The sequence below is a fragment of the Taurulus bubalis genome (genome assembly GCF_910589615.1).
Source record: "Taurulus bubalis genome assembly, chromosome: 4".
NCBI lineage: Eukaryota > Metazoa > Chordata > Actinopteri > Perciformes > Cottidae > Taurulus > Taurulus bubalis.
Genome location: NC_136592.1, coordinates 1,976,287 through 1,992,762, shown reverse-complemented (window position 1 = coordinate 1,992,762; position 16,476 = coordinate 1,976,287). Strand labels below are relative to the sequence as shown.

At 43.1% G+C, this 16,476-nt stretch overlaps 1 protein-coding gene across 1 annotated transcript in view; it reads right to left on the bottom strand.

Annotated features, from left to right (window-relative positions):
• tmc3 (transmembrane channel like 3) overlaps window positions 1–14,417 on the bottom strand; it is a gene marked incomplete at both ends in the record, with an annotated part of 50,995 nt that extends 36,578 nt beyond the window's left edge. Inside the window, 3 exons of the mRNA XM_079216589.1 lie at window positions 3,298–3,373; window positions 7,704–7,850; window positions 14,296–14,417. Of these exons, the coding sequence (XP_079072715.1) occupies window positions 3,298–3,373; window positions 7,704–7,850; window positions 14,296–14,417 (345 nt within the window). The remainder of the gene's footprint in view (window positions 1–3,297; window positions 3,374–7,703; window positions 7,851–14,295) is intronic.
• Between the last annotated feature and the right edge of the window lie 2,059 nt (window positions 14,418–16,476).

Sequence of the window (16,476 nt, the reverse complement as noted above, 5' to 3'; positions counted from 1 at the left end):
GGATCGGCCACCAAACAGGACAGAGTCAGACAACAACAGATCATCAGGTCTGCAGAGAGAACCATTGGTTCCAGCCTCCCCTCCATCCTGGACTGGTACACCTCCAGAGTCAGGAAGCTGGCTGGAAAGATCACTGCAGACCCCTCACACCCTGTAGACCAGAGGTGGGCAAACTACGGCCCGCGGGGCATTTTAATCCGGCCCGCCGAGTATTATAATTATTATAACATTAAAAAAAAAAAAAAAAAAAAGTAATAGTAAAGACCGCTGTAGCGCTTGTCCGTTCTCAAGTTCAGTTTCCCAAAGCACGATGACCACAACAGACCAGCGTTGATGTTTCTTCATGATTATTTATTGCACAGCGCTCTTTTAGGCTTCTCGTGTGTGTGTTCTGCTGCAGCAGAAAGACCGCTGTAATGCCTTCTGCTGCACACACGGCACTGCTGCAGAAGAACACACACACACGAAAAGCCTAAAAGAGCGCTTTGCAATAAAAAGCATGAAGAAACATCAACACTGGTCTGTTGTGGTCATCGTGCTTTGGGAAAATCAAATCGAGAACAGAGAGGCGTTACAGCAGTCTGTAGCGCCGTGCGGACCGCTGCCTGCCGTGTTCTGCTGAACTAGAGCGACACACAACACTTGCTGTGCTGCGCTGGTCAATTCCACCCCTCCCCCACTGATCCCACAGACAAGGGGCGACACTTCTTTTTTTTTTATTACCGTAATATACCACAAAACACTGAAAAGCTCCACTTCTTAGCGGTCAGAATCCTTTTTAATTATGTTGTAAAGCGTTAACTTTAGAAAAATTACGGTAATATGAATCACTTTCTGTCGCCGGAGACAGGGTTTGTACTACAACAGTTTTAGAGTTGTAAAATGAACTGACAGCTGCATGCAGAGTATTTTTCCTCAGTATAACTAACATAACTAACCACATTCCACCCTGCGCGCTCATGTCATGTGACATATAGGGTTCTGTCTGTCAGCCTCCTGCCATCCTCCTGCATTGATCCCTTCTGTCACAATGAGTGGACCCAAGAAAAGACAAGTCCACAGTGAGTGCAGAGTCTTTAATGAGTGGACTGAGTATTTTTTCACCGAAGTACGATCAGAGGCAGCATGTCTTATTTGCCAAGAAACCATTGCAGTATTCAAAAAATACAATAATAGCCGCCACTTTTCCGCCAAGCATGCTAGCTATGCTAGCCAACAGTCAACGACAGAACGGGCGGCTACTGCTAAGAGGTTGGCAGCCAATTTAAAGAGTCAGCAAAAAAAATTTCTCCGACAAACTGCTATACAAGAATCAAGCACCAAGGCAAGTTTTTTGCTAGCATTCAAATTAGCAAAAGCCAGTAAGCCTTTCTCTGAAGGAGAGTTTTTGAAAGAATGTATGGTAGAAACAGCAGGTTTCTTATGTCCAGAGAGCAAAAACATATTTGAAAAATTGAGTTTATCACGCAGAACAGTGACTCGGCGTGTAGAACAAATTGATGAAGATTTAACCAGCGAGTTGAACAAAAATGCTGAGTCATTTACGTTATATTCTCACACCGCCCCCTGCCGGCCTCGCCGTCCTCAAGTGTAGAGCCACGGGTCTCACACCGCCCAGCACCCCCTGTGGCGGACCACAGACTCCCCACCTTCCCTTTGGCTCCAATAATCTGTTTTACCAGATACTCATACTCTCATGTGGTCTGCATTTGGGTCCGCAACATTGTCCTCCCGTGACAGGTTCACACAAACACTCTCCATCCATCTGATACTGGCCCGGCCCGTCTGTCAATTTTTTTTATTTAATGTGGCCCCTGAGCCAAAAAGTTTGCCCACTCCTGCTGTAGACCCTCTCACCCTGTAGACTCTCACACCCTGGACACAAGCTGTTCCAACTCCTCCCCTCTGGTAGGCGCTACAGAGCTCTGTATGCCAAAAACCACCAGACACAGGAACAGCTTCTTTCCACTGGCCGTCACTCTGATGAACAGTTAGTCAGATTTCTTCATCTGCACTAATTAGCACTATTTTGACTACTGTTGTCTTTTGTCTATTGTGTGTGAGAGCAACGTGTAACCGGAGTCAATTTCCATGTGTGTGTAAACACACATGTCATCTTGTTGCACATATGTATCCATATTGTCCACATAAGAACTGACTCTGTGAAGCTCTTTACATCATCAGAAAATCAGAACTGAGATGATAATTATTAATCAAGATAATGTCAGCTGGGCCAATAATTCTCATTTTCAATTATCTGGGAGCCAAACTGTAAAATAAATAAGTCATCATCAGACTGCTCACTAAACCTCAATGTATGCTAATGGGGCCTGAACATTTTAATTAAACAGAGCTTTTACAATGGCTATAAATTCACTCATGCTGCTGCGCTACAGCTGCAAAGCTCTCCTTCCCCTCCCTGGATATGAGTGCATGAAAGACAGAGGCAGTGGTCCACAGCATGGTGGAGTATCATCTGGTGACTGCAGTGCAGTAAGACCCCTACATACAGGCAGTTGTGTGTCGAGCACATATTGGACTAAAGCGGCCCATGTGACAAACTGGATGAACGGTAATGTTAAATCAGCCAGAGCAGCGCCATCTTTGTTGTTTTCAATTTCATATTCCTGCAGAACCATTGTTACCACGGTGTTTGTATTTTGTGTGTTGAGGACAACATGGTAAATAAACACGTCTGCCTCCGTGACTGGTGAGATGTGGGGGCCTTGGTCATAACCACCATGCTCATGGATCAACGGAACAAATGTATCTTCGGACAAGTTATTTTAAGAAACGTTGTTTTCTGTGCGTTCACCAGCAACATGAGCGATCGTTGCACAACAACAAAACTACTTGTTTAGGTTTAGTTATGTGACAAACAAGTCAACGTGGACTTGTAGTTCACATGGGACACAAGGACCTCCTCCACTTTCTTTAGACTACGTCACCGGTCCACGATTACACGGATCCCATCAGAGGGACTACATGGTTCTATACATAGTGCGATGGAATGTGTATGAGAACAACCGGACCAAAAGGATCCTTGAGAATGCAATAAATATTCTAAACCAGAAGCATTGAAGGAACAATTTGGATTCATTCTAACATTTGCTAGTATTTTTTATTTTAACCAATCAGTTTAAACACTTTCGTTCTTTTCATTTCTGCACACACAAAGAACCCTTGAAGGTTAACGTTATGCAACATTTTACAAGTGGAAGTTCTAATAGTGGACTACAAACTGCATTCAAAGCTATGGGATGAAACACATAGTGTGAGTATGAATGCCATACATACATCAGCTCCTGCCGTCTGGTATCCTCGGGTTCTGGTGAGTCGGCCCTCGTACTTCAGAACGATCTCTCTGGCCTGCCTGGGACGCAGAGACACACAGTATGTACTCACACACTGACTGGATGTGTATTCTTTACTCAAATTGCCAATTCAAAAACACATGAGTAAATCCAAAACAAATGTAACATCAGAAACATGCTGCAAAACAGAAACGATGCACGCTTGTCCCAGTGGAAATGTTTTGCACTAGTCGGCCACCGTTCAAACCAGTACTAAGACACAGATCCTTCTAAGACTAGGAGAGTAGCACACTGGTTCCATTCAAATGAACTCAAAATGCAAAATGATTGTGTTTCCAGTCCATCAGACTGAAACCAGCTCATCCAGCACCGGGGTCAACTAAGAGCAACCTCAAGGGAAAGCAACCGTAGTTTTTACAGTTGTAGCATACAGAGGTTTTATTTTGTCACATTCTATTCTTATATGTTATTGTTATGGTGAGTAAAAAAAATGGGATGTGATATAGGAGCAGTCATTGCATTGGGAGTAATCGCAGACATTCAGCCTGAGATTAAAGAGGGTGTAAAAGCGCAGACTTGCATCCCATCCCTGATGATGGTAATAAAACCTCTGCAGTAATAACAAACTGCCCATAAAAAACCTGTTATCCATGGCACATACTCAGCACATCTTGAGCGCTCTATCTGCTCTGCTTTTCCCTGGCTCAGCCTGTTCTCTACTGTCTCATTACATTCAGTATGGAGTGGTTCTTTAGCGGACATTCAGGTCCATGTGGCATTGGGACACCTGGCAGAATGTTCACACGTTGAAAAATTTTTTGTCTGCTGTAAATGTGAACAAGGTAAACAACAAGGTAAAAACAATTCTTCAGTGGACCTCTGAGTTGCTTCAGAGCTTCTAGAACCAACCCTGTCTCCTCAAAATGACATCCATGTACTATTCATCTGCAACAGCAAATACCGTTTTATTTACATACTAAGGACACGGTTTGAATGAATATATCTGACAGCACAATTATTATTGTTATTAATAATAATTATAATACATTTTAATTGTATAGTGCTTTAAAAGTACTTAAGGCACTTTAAATGGCAAAGACAAACAATAGAAGCAACAACAATATAATAAATCTGACAATAGTGAGAAAGAAAATAAAAACATACTGAACTAGCATCACAGGTTGAAAGCAGATTTAAATAAATTAGTTCTAAGTGCTGTTTTGAAAGTAATGAGTGATGGAGAATGTCTGAGGGAGGGTCATCAATGGTGAAGGCCCCGCCCCCCAGAGGGAGGGCAGCAATAGTGAAGGCCCCGCCCCCCAAAGGGAGGGGCAGCAATGAAGAAGGCCCCGTCCCACAAAGGGAGGGGCAGCAATGGTGAAGGCCCCGCCCCCCAGAGGGAGGGGCAACAATGGAGAAGGCCCCGCCCCTCAGACAGAGGGGCAGCAATGAAGAAGGCCCCGTCCCCCAGAGGGAGGGGCAGCAATGGAGAAGGCCCCGTCCCCCAGGTCCAACGCTTGGACAGAGTGGGTAAGAAAGTTGGCGTCTGTGGATCGGAGGTTGTGGGTGGAAGCGTGTCGGTGCAGGAGGTCAGAGAGGTATGAAGGGGTTCAGGGTTGTGAAGGGCTTTGTAGGTGATGAGGAGAATTGAACTGGATTCTTTGCTGGATGGGGAGCCAGTGGAGGTTTTGGAGGACTGGGGTGATGTGGTCTCTGGTGGGAGTGAGAGCAGAAGGGCAGCTGAGTTCTGGATGTATTGTAGTCTGTTAATGGTTTTGGTGGATGTGCCGTAAAGGATGCTGTTGCAGTAGTCCAGTCGAGAGGTGTTGAAGGCGAGGATGAGTGTTTCTGTGCCTGAAGGGGAGAGGGAGGGGGGGGGGGCATAGACGGGCGATGTTTTTAAGATGAAAGAAGACGTTTTTTGTGATGTGCTTGACGTTACGTTCAAAGGAGAGCGTTGGATCAAACATGACACCAAGGTGACAGATGTGTGGAGGCAGGAACAGAGGTCATCGGTACAGAGGGAGAAGTTGTGGTGGATTTGTTGAGTGATTTAGGGCTGATGATGAGGATGGAGATGATGAAGATGATGAGCATTTCAGATTTGTCGCTGTTGAGTTTGAGGAAGTTGGCTTGCATCCAGGTCTTTATATCTGTGAGGCAGGTGAGGGTGGAGTGGGTAGTGGGTGTGATGGAGAGCTGTGTGTCATCGGCGTAGCAGTGGCTATGGAGACCGTGATGGTGTATGGTGTTACCAAGGGGGAGCAAGGAGAGGAGGAAGAGGAGGGGGCCGAGTACTGAACCTTGGGGAACACCTTGAGGGACCGGGGCTGTCAGACTTGGATTTATTGATGATGATGAACTGTTGGCGGTCCGAGAGGTTTAATTACAAATTAATTGGGCTTTCCTCCAATATCCACATGTGGCAACTAAAGCATGATGAATATCCTTATAGTTATGTTTACTATGTTTAAGGATGGGAAAATAAAGTCAAATGTAACTTTTAGGTGCGACGTGTTAGATCTGGTCATCATTTTAGTTTAAAACTAAACTATTAAACTATTATGAGCAGAATGTGAAGTGGTTTCAGTGCTGACTGTCAACACGCCTGTGTATTGTGTTGCAACAGATATCGAGTGAAATGAGCACGCTATCCAGCTAGTCCCTGGATCTAATTCAGTAAACCAGGGGTCACTAATATGTGGACTGCGGTGCCGTTGCACAGAAAATAAACTTAAGAGCCCAAAATGATCAGATACATTAATTCACAGTCCAACAATGATGTTAACAAAGACGGAATTAGAGCTGGATCATGAGGTTTCCATAACCGCAGATAAAGTTCCTGCACACAAATTAAATTAGTTCTGATGGGCAGGTGGCACCTGGCATGGTAGCTCCTCCCATTAGTGTATGAATGGGAGAATGATGACAGAAATAAATGTATTTATTATTAGATTATGTACTATTTTGAATTCATCTCGCGAAAACCGATGATAAATATTGTTAGATATTTTTCAATTGAATTTTCTTTTCTTTTAAATCTGAACATTATTTTGATGTTCCGGATCTTTGAGGAAATTCTCTCTAACAACTAACTAGACCTTGTTGAATTTGAATTGTATACCCGTGCAAGAAACACTCTTTCAAAGCAAACACAGCCCGGTTATTGTCCCCGTCAACACTCAGATGTCTGACGTAGACTGCAGGCCGACGCCTCACCTGAAGGTTCTAAGGCAGCGTGTTATTTCGTCTCTCAGCTGCTTCAGTTTGGGTGAAACTTGCATATTCTGGCCCTGCTGTTAGTAAGTCGTTGGCTTTCTATAACTGATGACTGTAAATGTAGATTGTATGGACCAGTAGTAGAGGTGAAATGCAGTCTAGTCAGGTGTAACACATTGCACATTTAGCCTTTTAAAAACTAACCGATTTTCTTAGGCCTCTGCTCGAAAATTGCATACCGATACTAAAAAGAGTATATCTCTGCAACTACTAGGGCTCTTTGAATAATGTTGGTGTTATAATAAAGTTATATATATGTTACTGGTTAGGAGTAAATGAAGATGGCACACAGTAAAAAAGAAAATGTTTCAGGTTCGCCTAAAAATAAAAGAAGCACTTTCAGGATGATTATCTCTTTGGAATGATGCAAGTAAGTTGCGACGTTAGTAAGTAGTTGGCTTACTATAACTGATGACTGTAAATGTAGAATGTGTAGAGGTAAAACACTGCCCCCTATTTTTTTGGGAGTATATGGCCAGGTACATTGCATCTTCAAATATGAGACTTTTTTTTCTTTCAGTATTTTACCTAAATGACCATATTTCCCTCACCAAAGTGCCTTAGTAGTCTAAGCCTAACCACATGCTCCTGTGGACATAAACCTTGGTCTGTGGTGTTACAGTCCAGCGCTTGGTACAAGCCTCCCCCACACACCCCACACAGCATTTTGTGCAGTAGAATAACTGCTGCCAGGGAACATGATACACACAGCAATGGCTTTTGGTCCAAAAGGCAAATGGAAAACCATTTAGCAGTAAGGTTTACATTTGTAGGAGACAGGGTTGCTAGAAGGGTAGTTGATGCTTGTCTTGTCCAACTCTTGCAGCATAAGGGGCAAACTAATAAGGAATACTGTATATCAGTTAGATAGCTGAGTATCAGTTAGCTGTTCATCTTTGGATGTATTTCAGTAACACCGCCGGATACACAGTCGGTTGGGAGCTGTTGAGTCATACTCGCTTTAAATTCAGTGACTTTAACATATCTATAGCACTTTGATTGAGAAAAGTAGCCCTGTGAGTGTGTTTGTGTGTGTTCACAGCAGAAGAGGAGAGAACGGGTTAACTATCACTCCACAGACACAGAGGGATCAATCACAGATGAGGGTACTTTAGGACTTTGAGCTTGCGTCTCATTGGCCAGGGTCTGGTCCGAATGTTGGCGATGATCTCCTTCTGGTACTGAATGTTCTGGAACATCTCCTCTGGGTCGTTGCTGTCCACCCGCTCTTCCTCTTTATCTTCATCATCTGAGGAGCTGCAAAAGAAGACACAGGGGCACAATGAAAAATTATCTGCGAACATTGTAAAGAAAAACAAACAAAGAATGTCATCTCTTTTGTTTTGGGATGACCCTTATGTTTCATTCAATAAAAAAGTATTACGTTATTATTATTGCTGACAGTTTGCCCACCCTTTCTAACAAGGAAAAATACATCAGGGCCCCGTTCCTCGTACGTGAACCAACGAAAATCCAATGTTTTATTAAAGCTTAAATTACCCCGATGATTGAAGTCAGGCTATGTCGGTTTCTCAAAGGCTGATCCGCGCTCAAACAATCTCGTTAATTCGAACCAGACTTCAGTAATCAGGACACTTGCGCGTATCATGGTTTTCATTTCCGCCATCCACCATGGAAATAACCACTCTTTCTGCTTCATACTTGTTGTGGAAATCCCCAAAACGTTGAAACAACAAACGCCCTCATGTTTGGGTTCAAAATATTATCCGTAGCCGCACACAGCTCGGTGTGAATAAAAGTTTGATACTTCACTTCCGTGGCTTCTTTGGTTTATTGATTCAAATTGTGTCATGCTATTTGAATGGATGCTATTTAAAGATGGGGACAACACATGCCCTGTGGTTGGTGTGGAACCACCAACTGCTTGTCAAATTTTCTGAATTTTGTCAGCAAAAAAGGAGGCAAATTTATTGCATGCCCAGGGCCCTATTCTTCGTACCTGGCTTACTGAGTTAGCCGGATAATTTTCAGGATAAGATGACGCAGGTCAGGTTTTCGGTTCTACGAAGAAAAATCATCATAGCAACACAGCCAAAAATTGGAACCTGCTCCAGGGCAGGCTTAATGAAATTCACTGGATAAGGTGGCCACTCCCACCGGACACATCGTGATGACTTCCTGTACGAGCGCTATCGACTCTGCCGAGACCTCATCGAGTCGTACATTGAACCACAGGCGCAGCAGAGCATCCTGCGCAATGGATCCTGCGCCTATAAGCAGGACACAGAACAGTATAAATACACACATTGTGTATAAATACACACAGTATTTACACACACTGTGTATAAATACTCAATGCAGTTTAATTAAACGATAACAGACGACAGAGAAAATATCTCCACTCTGACACTCATGATAACTTTGTCTTCATTAATATAAGTAGTAGTTTGAAACCATTAAATCGATTGAAAACATACGATCATGTTTATCAATATTTTAAGTGCATTTTTTTTTGAATGTTCACTAAAAACTCTCCGGACAAAACTCCTCAGCTGTTAAAGCTCAGACGTGATCAGCTGTCAGTCGCCGCAGTCATCAGAAACCGACGTCGCTTCACGTGACGCTTCACGTGACGCTTCACGTGACGCTTCACGTGACGCTTCACGTGACGCTTCAGAGGAAAGGACGTCTCATGTCTCTTAAAACATATTTCCTCGCGTCTTCTCTCCTCGCTTGGTTTCCTTGTGTCTTCTCTCCTCGCTTGGTTTCCTTGCGTCTCTCCATGGATCCCTGGCGGGAGGGACTAAGACGCAAGGCAAGGACACAAGTGAGGGAAACGGGGATGCAGTTTAGAGATTTGGGATGCCCCCACAGTGATTACTCCATCAGCTGATTGGGGCCGTGTATGTTGAATGAACCATTCAGCATGATTCAGTCGGCGCAGTTTTCGTTAAGCCAATCACAGCGTTGTTGTCAAACTTTTAAATAGGTTTCCCTCTCTGCTGCTGTCAGTTGTCATTTCAGCTCAAACCGATGGCAGCTTCAGTCCTGCTCATCATTCATCATCGGGTCACAGCGACTCCCTTCTTCAACAACACCACCAGTGTCTGGACTCCAGGGGGATTCTGCCTTCGCAGATATCAGCATCACTACCCCTTGCTTATCAGAATTCAGGGTGGAGTCCAATCGCCAAAGACTTTGCACCATTCAAATATATGCAATTGTAATAAATGATTGTTAAACTCTAAAACAAGTCTCTTCTAAATTGAAATAGCACAGAAACCGCCCTCCTCAAGGCAACTAATGACCTCCTTTTAGCAGCAGACAGAGGGAGAGTGTAGTTTTAGTGCAGCTTTTGACACCGTAGATCTCGCCATTTTAATCGACCGCCGCAAAAACTGGGTTGGCATCAAGGACACTGCACTTGGCTGGTGCAGTGCCAAGTGCAGTGCCACTTAGGTCTAAAAGAAGTGACACTTCTTACCTTTTAGAAAGAACCTACTCGGTCACCATAGGTAACCACTCGTCTTAGACAACTCACATTACCTGTGGTGTACCACAAGGTTCAATTTTAGGTCAAATTTTATTTTCAATCTACATGCTTCCACTTGGCCAAATCGTCCAACGACACAACACATCTTTTCATTGCTATGCAGACGACACACAGATATACCTTCCGCTGAGACCTAGAGACCCACAGAGAGCTGCTGTCCTAGACCGTATCTCTGAGATTAACTGTTGGATGGCACAACACTTTCTTCAGCTCAACAACTCAAAACCAGAAACCATATTGTCTCATTGAGAGCGAACTTGGTCCCGTCTGCTAAAGAAAAGCCTGTTGCCATACACTTGGGAGTAATATTTGATTCACATCTAAACGTTGAATCACAGATTAAAAACAACAACTGTTCCTTCAATTAAGAACCATCTCCAGAATCAAACCGTACTGTCACACTGACTTGGAAAGTCACTCATTTTCTCTAGACTGGACTACTGTAACTCCTTTCATGCATGAACCAAAAGTCTATCTCCCGCCTCCAACTAGTCCAGAATGCAGCAGCGAGGCTTCTCACTTGTTTTAACAGACGACATCACAATACTCCAGTTCTGGCCTCTCTCCACTGGCTGCCTGTTTGTTTGAGAATTGATTTTAAGATTTTACTGATGACTTTTAAAGCCCACCTGGGTCTGACCCCGAGCTACATTGTAGAGATGTTAGCTCCATATGAGTCAGCTCGCAGTCTCAGATCCCCCGGTGGGGTCCTCCTGGCCCTTCTTGTCCTCCTGGCCCTCCTGGCCCTCTTGGTCCTCCTGACCCTCCTCGCCCTCCTGGCCCCCCTGGTCCTCCTGGCCCTCCTGGTCCTCCTGGTCCTCCTTGCCCTTCTGGCCCTTCTGGCCCTCCTGGTCCTCCTGGCCCTTCTGGCCCTCCTGGTCCTCCTGGCCCTTCTGGTCCTCCTGGCCCTCCTGGTCCTCTTGGTCCTCCTGGCTCTTCTGGTCCTTCTGGCACTCCTGGTCCTCCTTGCCCTCCTGGTCCTCCTGGCCCTTCTGGCCGTTCCAAAGTCGAGGCTTAAATCTAAAGGTGACCGTGCTTTTGCCATCAGGAGCCCTCGACTGGGAAGGAGCTGCCTGAGGAGATCAAGCTGGCAGAATCAGGGACTTCTTTTAAATCACTTCTTAAAACCCATTTTATAGAAATGCTTTTAAGTGATGTAATCCTTTTATGGCCTTTTATGCAGTTCTTTTGCTCCCCCTCATTTTGTTTCATTTATGTATTTATTTGTTTGTTTTGCCTTTATGGCATGGTCTTTTTTGCCTTTTGTTTTGTTACATTTTTATCTGTGTTGTATTGACGTTACGTATGTCTATGCTTTGCTTCTCTGTAAACACTTTTAATGGCTATATACATAAAGTTAGAGTAAAGTTTCCTGATGTCAGCTGTGCAAAGGCAAATAGTACAAAAGACAGTCCAGGCTGGTTAAAGTGTGTCCTCATACTGCTCATGGACTAAATAATGTATGTGTGCATCACAGAACCGATCATATTAGAAACATTTCAAATGACAAACTGTGACAGTCAATGTGTTTCATTTAATTTGACCAATTCGTATTTAGTTGTCAAGATAACTTTAAAATATATAAATCTGACTGTGGGTCTGCTTTCAGCCTAATTGATACACATTCATCAAATACTGTTTCATTAATAATAAAATCCCCAAATTTGCTGACTTGTATTCTTTCAAAATTCTGTCCTGATTTACGCTCCAATTTCTGTCAAGTTCCTAGATCTCTGGTGAATGGGATAACTACCATTAGTGCGGATCAATACTGTGTCCCCTTGTCCAGTGGCTAACGAACAAAGATGGAGATTTACAAAAGGATGCATGCAGGGAAACGTTATCGGCATTCTATGCAGGTGTTGTCATGCAGGTCTGTCTGCGGGTGCACAGTACAACAGGACACTTCCCAGGATCTTCCCAAGAGTTATTTTAGGGTGTGGGTCTCATAGTAAAGTGGGCGTGTCATGTAGCCTTCTGTTTGAAAACACCCGGCTCAGCCACACCAGGGCCCTATTTCCCGTACCTGGCTAAACAAAGTCAAGCAAATGTCCTAATCTCCATCTTAAATTAGCGAGATGATTGACATCAGGCTATCTGGGTTTCTTCACGGCGGATCCGCGCTGAAACGGTCTCGTTAATTCTAGCCAGACGTCAGTCATCTGGATAAATGCGCGCGCCCGCTCTTCTTCAGAAGGGATAATAATTGAGCACTGACACCACGATGTTCTAACAGTACAATGGCAAATAAACTCAGAGGAACCTCTATTTTTTTCTCTAATGAGAAGCAGGAGATGATCATGAAGGCATATGAGGAAGTCAATACCGTAATCATTCACAGCAAACGCGTTGCGAATATTCCAACGTTTTTGCAACATTGTTGCCGTGAACGCAACTTTAACAGCGCCCCCGCTGCCAGACATAAGCGTCGCAAATATATCAGACAAGTTAAATGCGTCAGTGCTGGGAAAATGTATCGGCTAATTTGAAGTGCTTCATCACCCAAATCAATCAGATTATATTTACGAATAAATATATACTTATGAGGATATGTGTACTGTATGCACGTATGAATCATGTATTATATATGTGTATATGAGTTTGAATATGTGTATGGGCGGATCAGTATGTATGTATTATTCATAATCAGAAATTAAATCAATTGAAGCAGTGAAAATAAATGATGTGTGATTCTCTGTCTTCTCATCACGATCACCTTAATCATGTTCTACAATAATGATATGTATGGTGTACTAATAACACTGTCATATAATTATGAGTGCTTTCAACACATCCATAAGTTTCTTAAGAGCTAAATAAACTTAAGAACAGCGCGGCATGCAGCGGCTGATAGTCTGTGTCTGAGACGGGCGATCAACTGCGCCTGTGGTGATCAATGTCCGCGGCTCGCTTTCGTAAATAAATTATTTCTTGCCGGCAAAATCTATATCGCCACATACAGGAAGTCATGATAATGTAAAGGATGGATCCTGGCGATCTGAAAGAACTCTCTCCCTATAAAACTAATATAACTAATATCGCTCCTTCATCAATGAGGAAGGGAGCTGCCTTTTTTGTCCGATGGGAGTGGCCAGCTTATCCAGTGAATTTCAGTAAGCCTGCCCGGGAGCAGGTTTAAATTTTTGGCTGTGTTGCTATGGTGATTTATCTAAGCTTGCTTCGAGAAACCGAGAAAGCCAGACCTACGTCATCTTATCCTGACAATTAGCCCGCTAACTCAGTAAGCCAGGTACGAGAAATAGGGCCCAGAGGAGAGCCCAGCGTCACCGGCAGAAAGAGAAAGAGACCGCCAAGCTCATTCTCTCGTTTTAGCGTTCCACTTTGCAGGATTTGTCTTTTTTGGTGCTGTGTCTGCCATTTTTGTAGCTTCCTCTTTAATGCGTGCTTGTGCATACAGAAATTTTTGGAATAATAAGAACGAAATAGGAACAAAATAAGGAGGGCAGGGTTCCGGCTGATTCTGATTGTGCACATTTCTGTGCCTTATTTTATATATATATATATATATATATATATATATATATATATATATATATATATATATATGTATGGAGTGTTAACTGTGTCAATACACACATCTTGATACAGACACCACACACTTCGTGGGTCACAAAGGATGATTAACAGGGACCATTTTTTATCTGTCTATCTTGTCTATATATATTTTTTTTTGCTAGGAAATAACGTTTTACTACCTTTCATCTTGTGTATCATCTGTTTCATAATATATCCTGTGCAGCGTCTCACAAGAATGAAATTGTATCTATATTATTTTGTGTTTATGACCTTTGAGAAAGAAATGCTGTATGTTGAGTGTACTTCTTCATTTTCCCTCCATAATGTTTTTGAATTATTTTTTTTTTAAATGCTATGTACATTTTAGAAACAGTCTGTCGATGAAGACAACTGTTTTTATGTCTGCTGAGTAGATTGTGATGAATAAACTAAGATCAGCTCACATCGTTGGTTACATGACCAACAGGTCAACAAGTGGATGAAAACACAAGAACCTCTGTGTGGTTCTGTCTGGTGATTAGATTGAGGAAAGGACTAATTGTATAAGCTAAAGGAAGTCAGTGAAGGCTCAGAGACAGACAGAGACAGAAATGCAGACTTGGAGAAATCCTGGTAGAAGATCAACCAAATGAAAAAGAAGAGCAGACTCACCCCTGCTGGTGGTCCTGGTAGGCTGAATAAATCCTCCTGGAGTTCTTCCGGATACTTTTGTGCCTCTTGGCTGCAGACAGAGACCTGCTGCTGCCGACCAGAGGCTCCGACCCGGTGCTCATGCTGTCTGCTGGTCAGGGTGGAGCAGGACTGTAGTGGAGCTACCTGCTGCTCCGGACCCCACTGGAGCATCACACACACTCAGACCAATCACAGCCATCCTGACGGCTTAAAGGGACAGCACCAAAGAGCCCAGACATCATGAGTGCTTCAGTTTAACTGACAAGGTATGGGCATGTATTAAAAGGAGATCAGTTCTTACAATATGATTATATATACATATATATATATATATATATATATATATATATATATATATATATATATATATATATATAGTTCAATGTAAAAATGAAAAACAATAATAGGAAAGTGATTATTAGAATAGTTAACAGCTGAAAAGACGTGCTGAGCTGAGGACAACTGCAGTAATATATTGAGCTTTGTATAACAGAGTTAAAAATGCATTTAATCATTTCTTATTTCCAATTTGTCATATTTGAATTTTGGTAATGATTTAACAATCCTGTTGAGTATCTGTCAATGTTATCTTCATGAGTTATTTTTATTTAGCGTTATGTTGTAAATGAATGTTTCCGGTGGACATAAGGTCTCCCCTCTTCTGCACGTCCTCAGCTTCCCTCACAGTCACATTCTGCACTGCTGAGGGGAGCAGATGTGTTGATGTGTGTTATATTGTCTTCTGAGTCATCTCCTTCCACGCCCTGAAAGGCACCAATATGTATTAAAAATAATAATAAATAATGTTCTTTACACCTGCATTCTCTTTCTTGTCCACCAACTCCTCTGATTGTATAGAAGAATATGCTTCATGTGTTAAAGCTGCATTCTCTCTACTGACCACCAGGGGGCGACTCCTCTGGTTGTATAGAAGTCTATGCTTCATGTGTTAAAGCTGCATTCTCTCTACTGACCACCAGGGGGCGACTCCTCTGGTTGTATAGAAGTCTATGCTTCATGTGTTAAAGAAGGCCCAGAGGAGCCTTCAACTCATCACTATTAGATAAAAACAAGAGCAACCCTAGGTTTGTCTTTAGCACTGTGGCCAGGCTGGCTGAGAGTCATAGCTCGGTGGATCAGTGTATTCCTATAGACCTCAGTAGTAATGACTTCATGAACTTCTTCAATGGTAAGATTCTGGCTATTAGAGGCAAGATTAATAATCTCCTGCCATCAACCAGTACCAATAAATTCTCAAATAGAGGGGCATTAGAAACAGCTGTAAGACCGGATATATGCTATATATGGATAGATGCTTTTCTCCCATCAACCTCGACCAACTGTCTTCAATGGTTTCTACTTCTAAACCTTGTACCTGTCTCCTGGACCCCGTTCCGATGAGGGGGAATATGCTTAAAGGCACTTACATACTCATGTGTTGTATATCAACATTTGCAGAAGTGTCGTGTCATGGGTTGTCCCTAGGTCAGGTCAGGGTGGGGCAGTGCAAAGAGACCTGAAGAACAGGCACAATCACAATGTACAAAGAAATGTATAAATAAAACATTTTAAAAAAGTCCATCATTAAACATAAAGCGTTCCGGAGAAGAAAGTGGTTAAACAAACACAAACTCAACACAGCAAAGTCCAGGTTATGAGGTCCTCCTCTTCGTCGTCCTTTCCGTTCTCATGCCGCTTGTCCTGCAAGTGTTAGATCCGGGAGATAAGCCACAATACAGGATAATCTAATAAACCAGCTCTCCGTTCAAAGGGTACGGATCTCCAAGCCCGTTGGGTTTTGCTCGCCTGACGGGATAACTGGAGATCTGGTGTCGAGGAAACTCACTGCCTGCCGTCCCTCCTGACGTCTACCAGCTTCCACTCACAGCTACACCCAACTGGGAGGCCCTCTTGGCCGATGCAGCTATCAGTCGCCTCAGTTAGTGGCAGCTTTTCTCTAATGGACCCTGGCTGTTGGTAAACTGCTCATGATATCATTCATTGCATCAGATTAAACCCTCCCGTTGTCTTGGGGTCAAAATGACCCGTTTATATGTATGTGTGTTGATGGGTCATTTTGACACTCACGTGTCACGTGTTTTACTCTAACAGGATACATCTCCTTATATGGTCAAATAGGAACTTTAATTCTTTACTCAC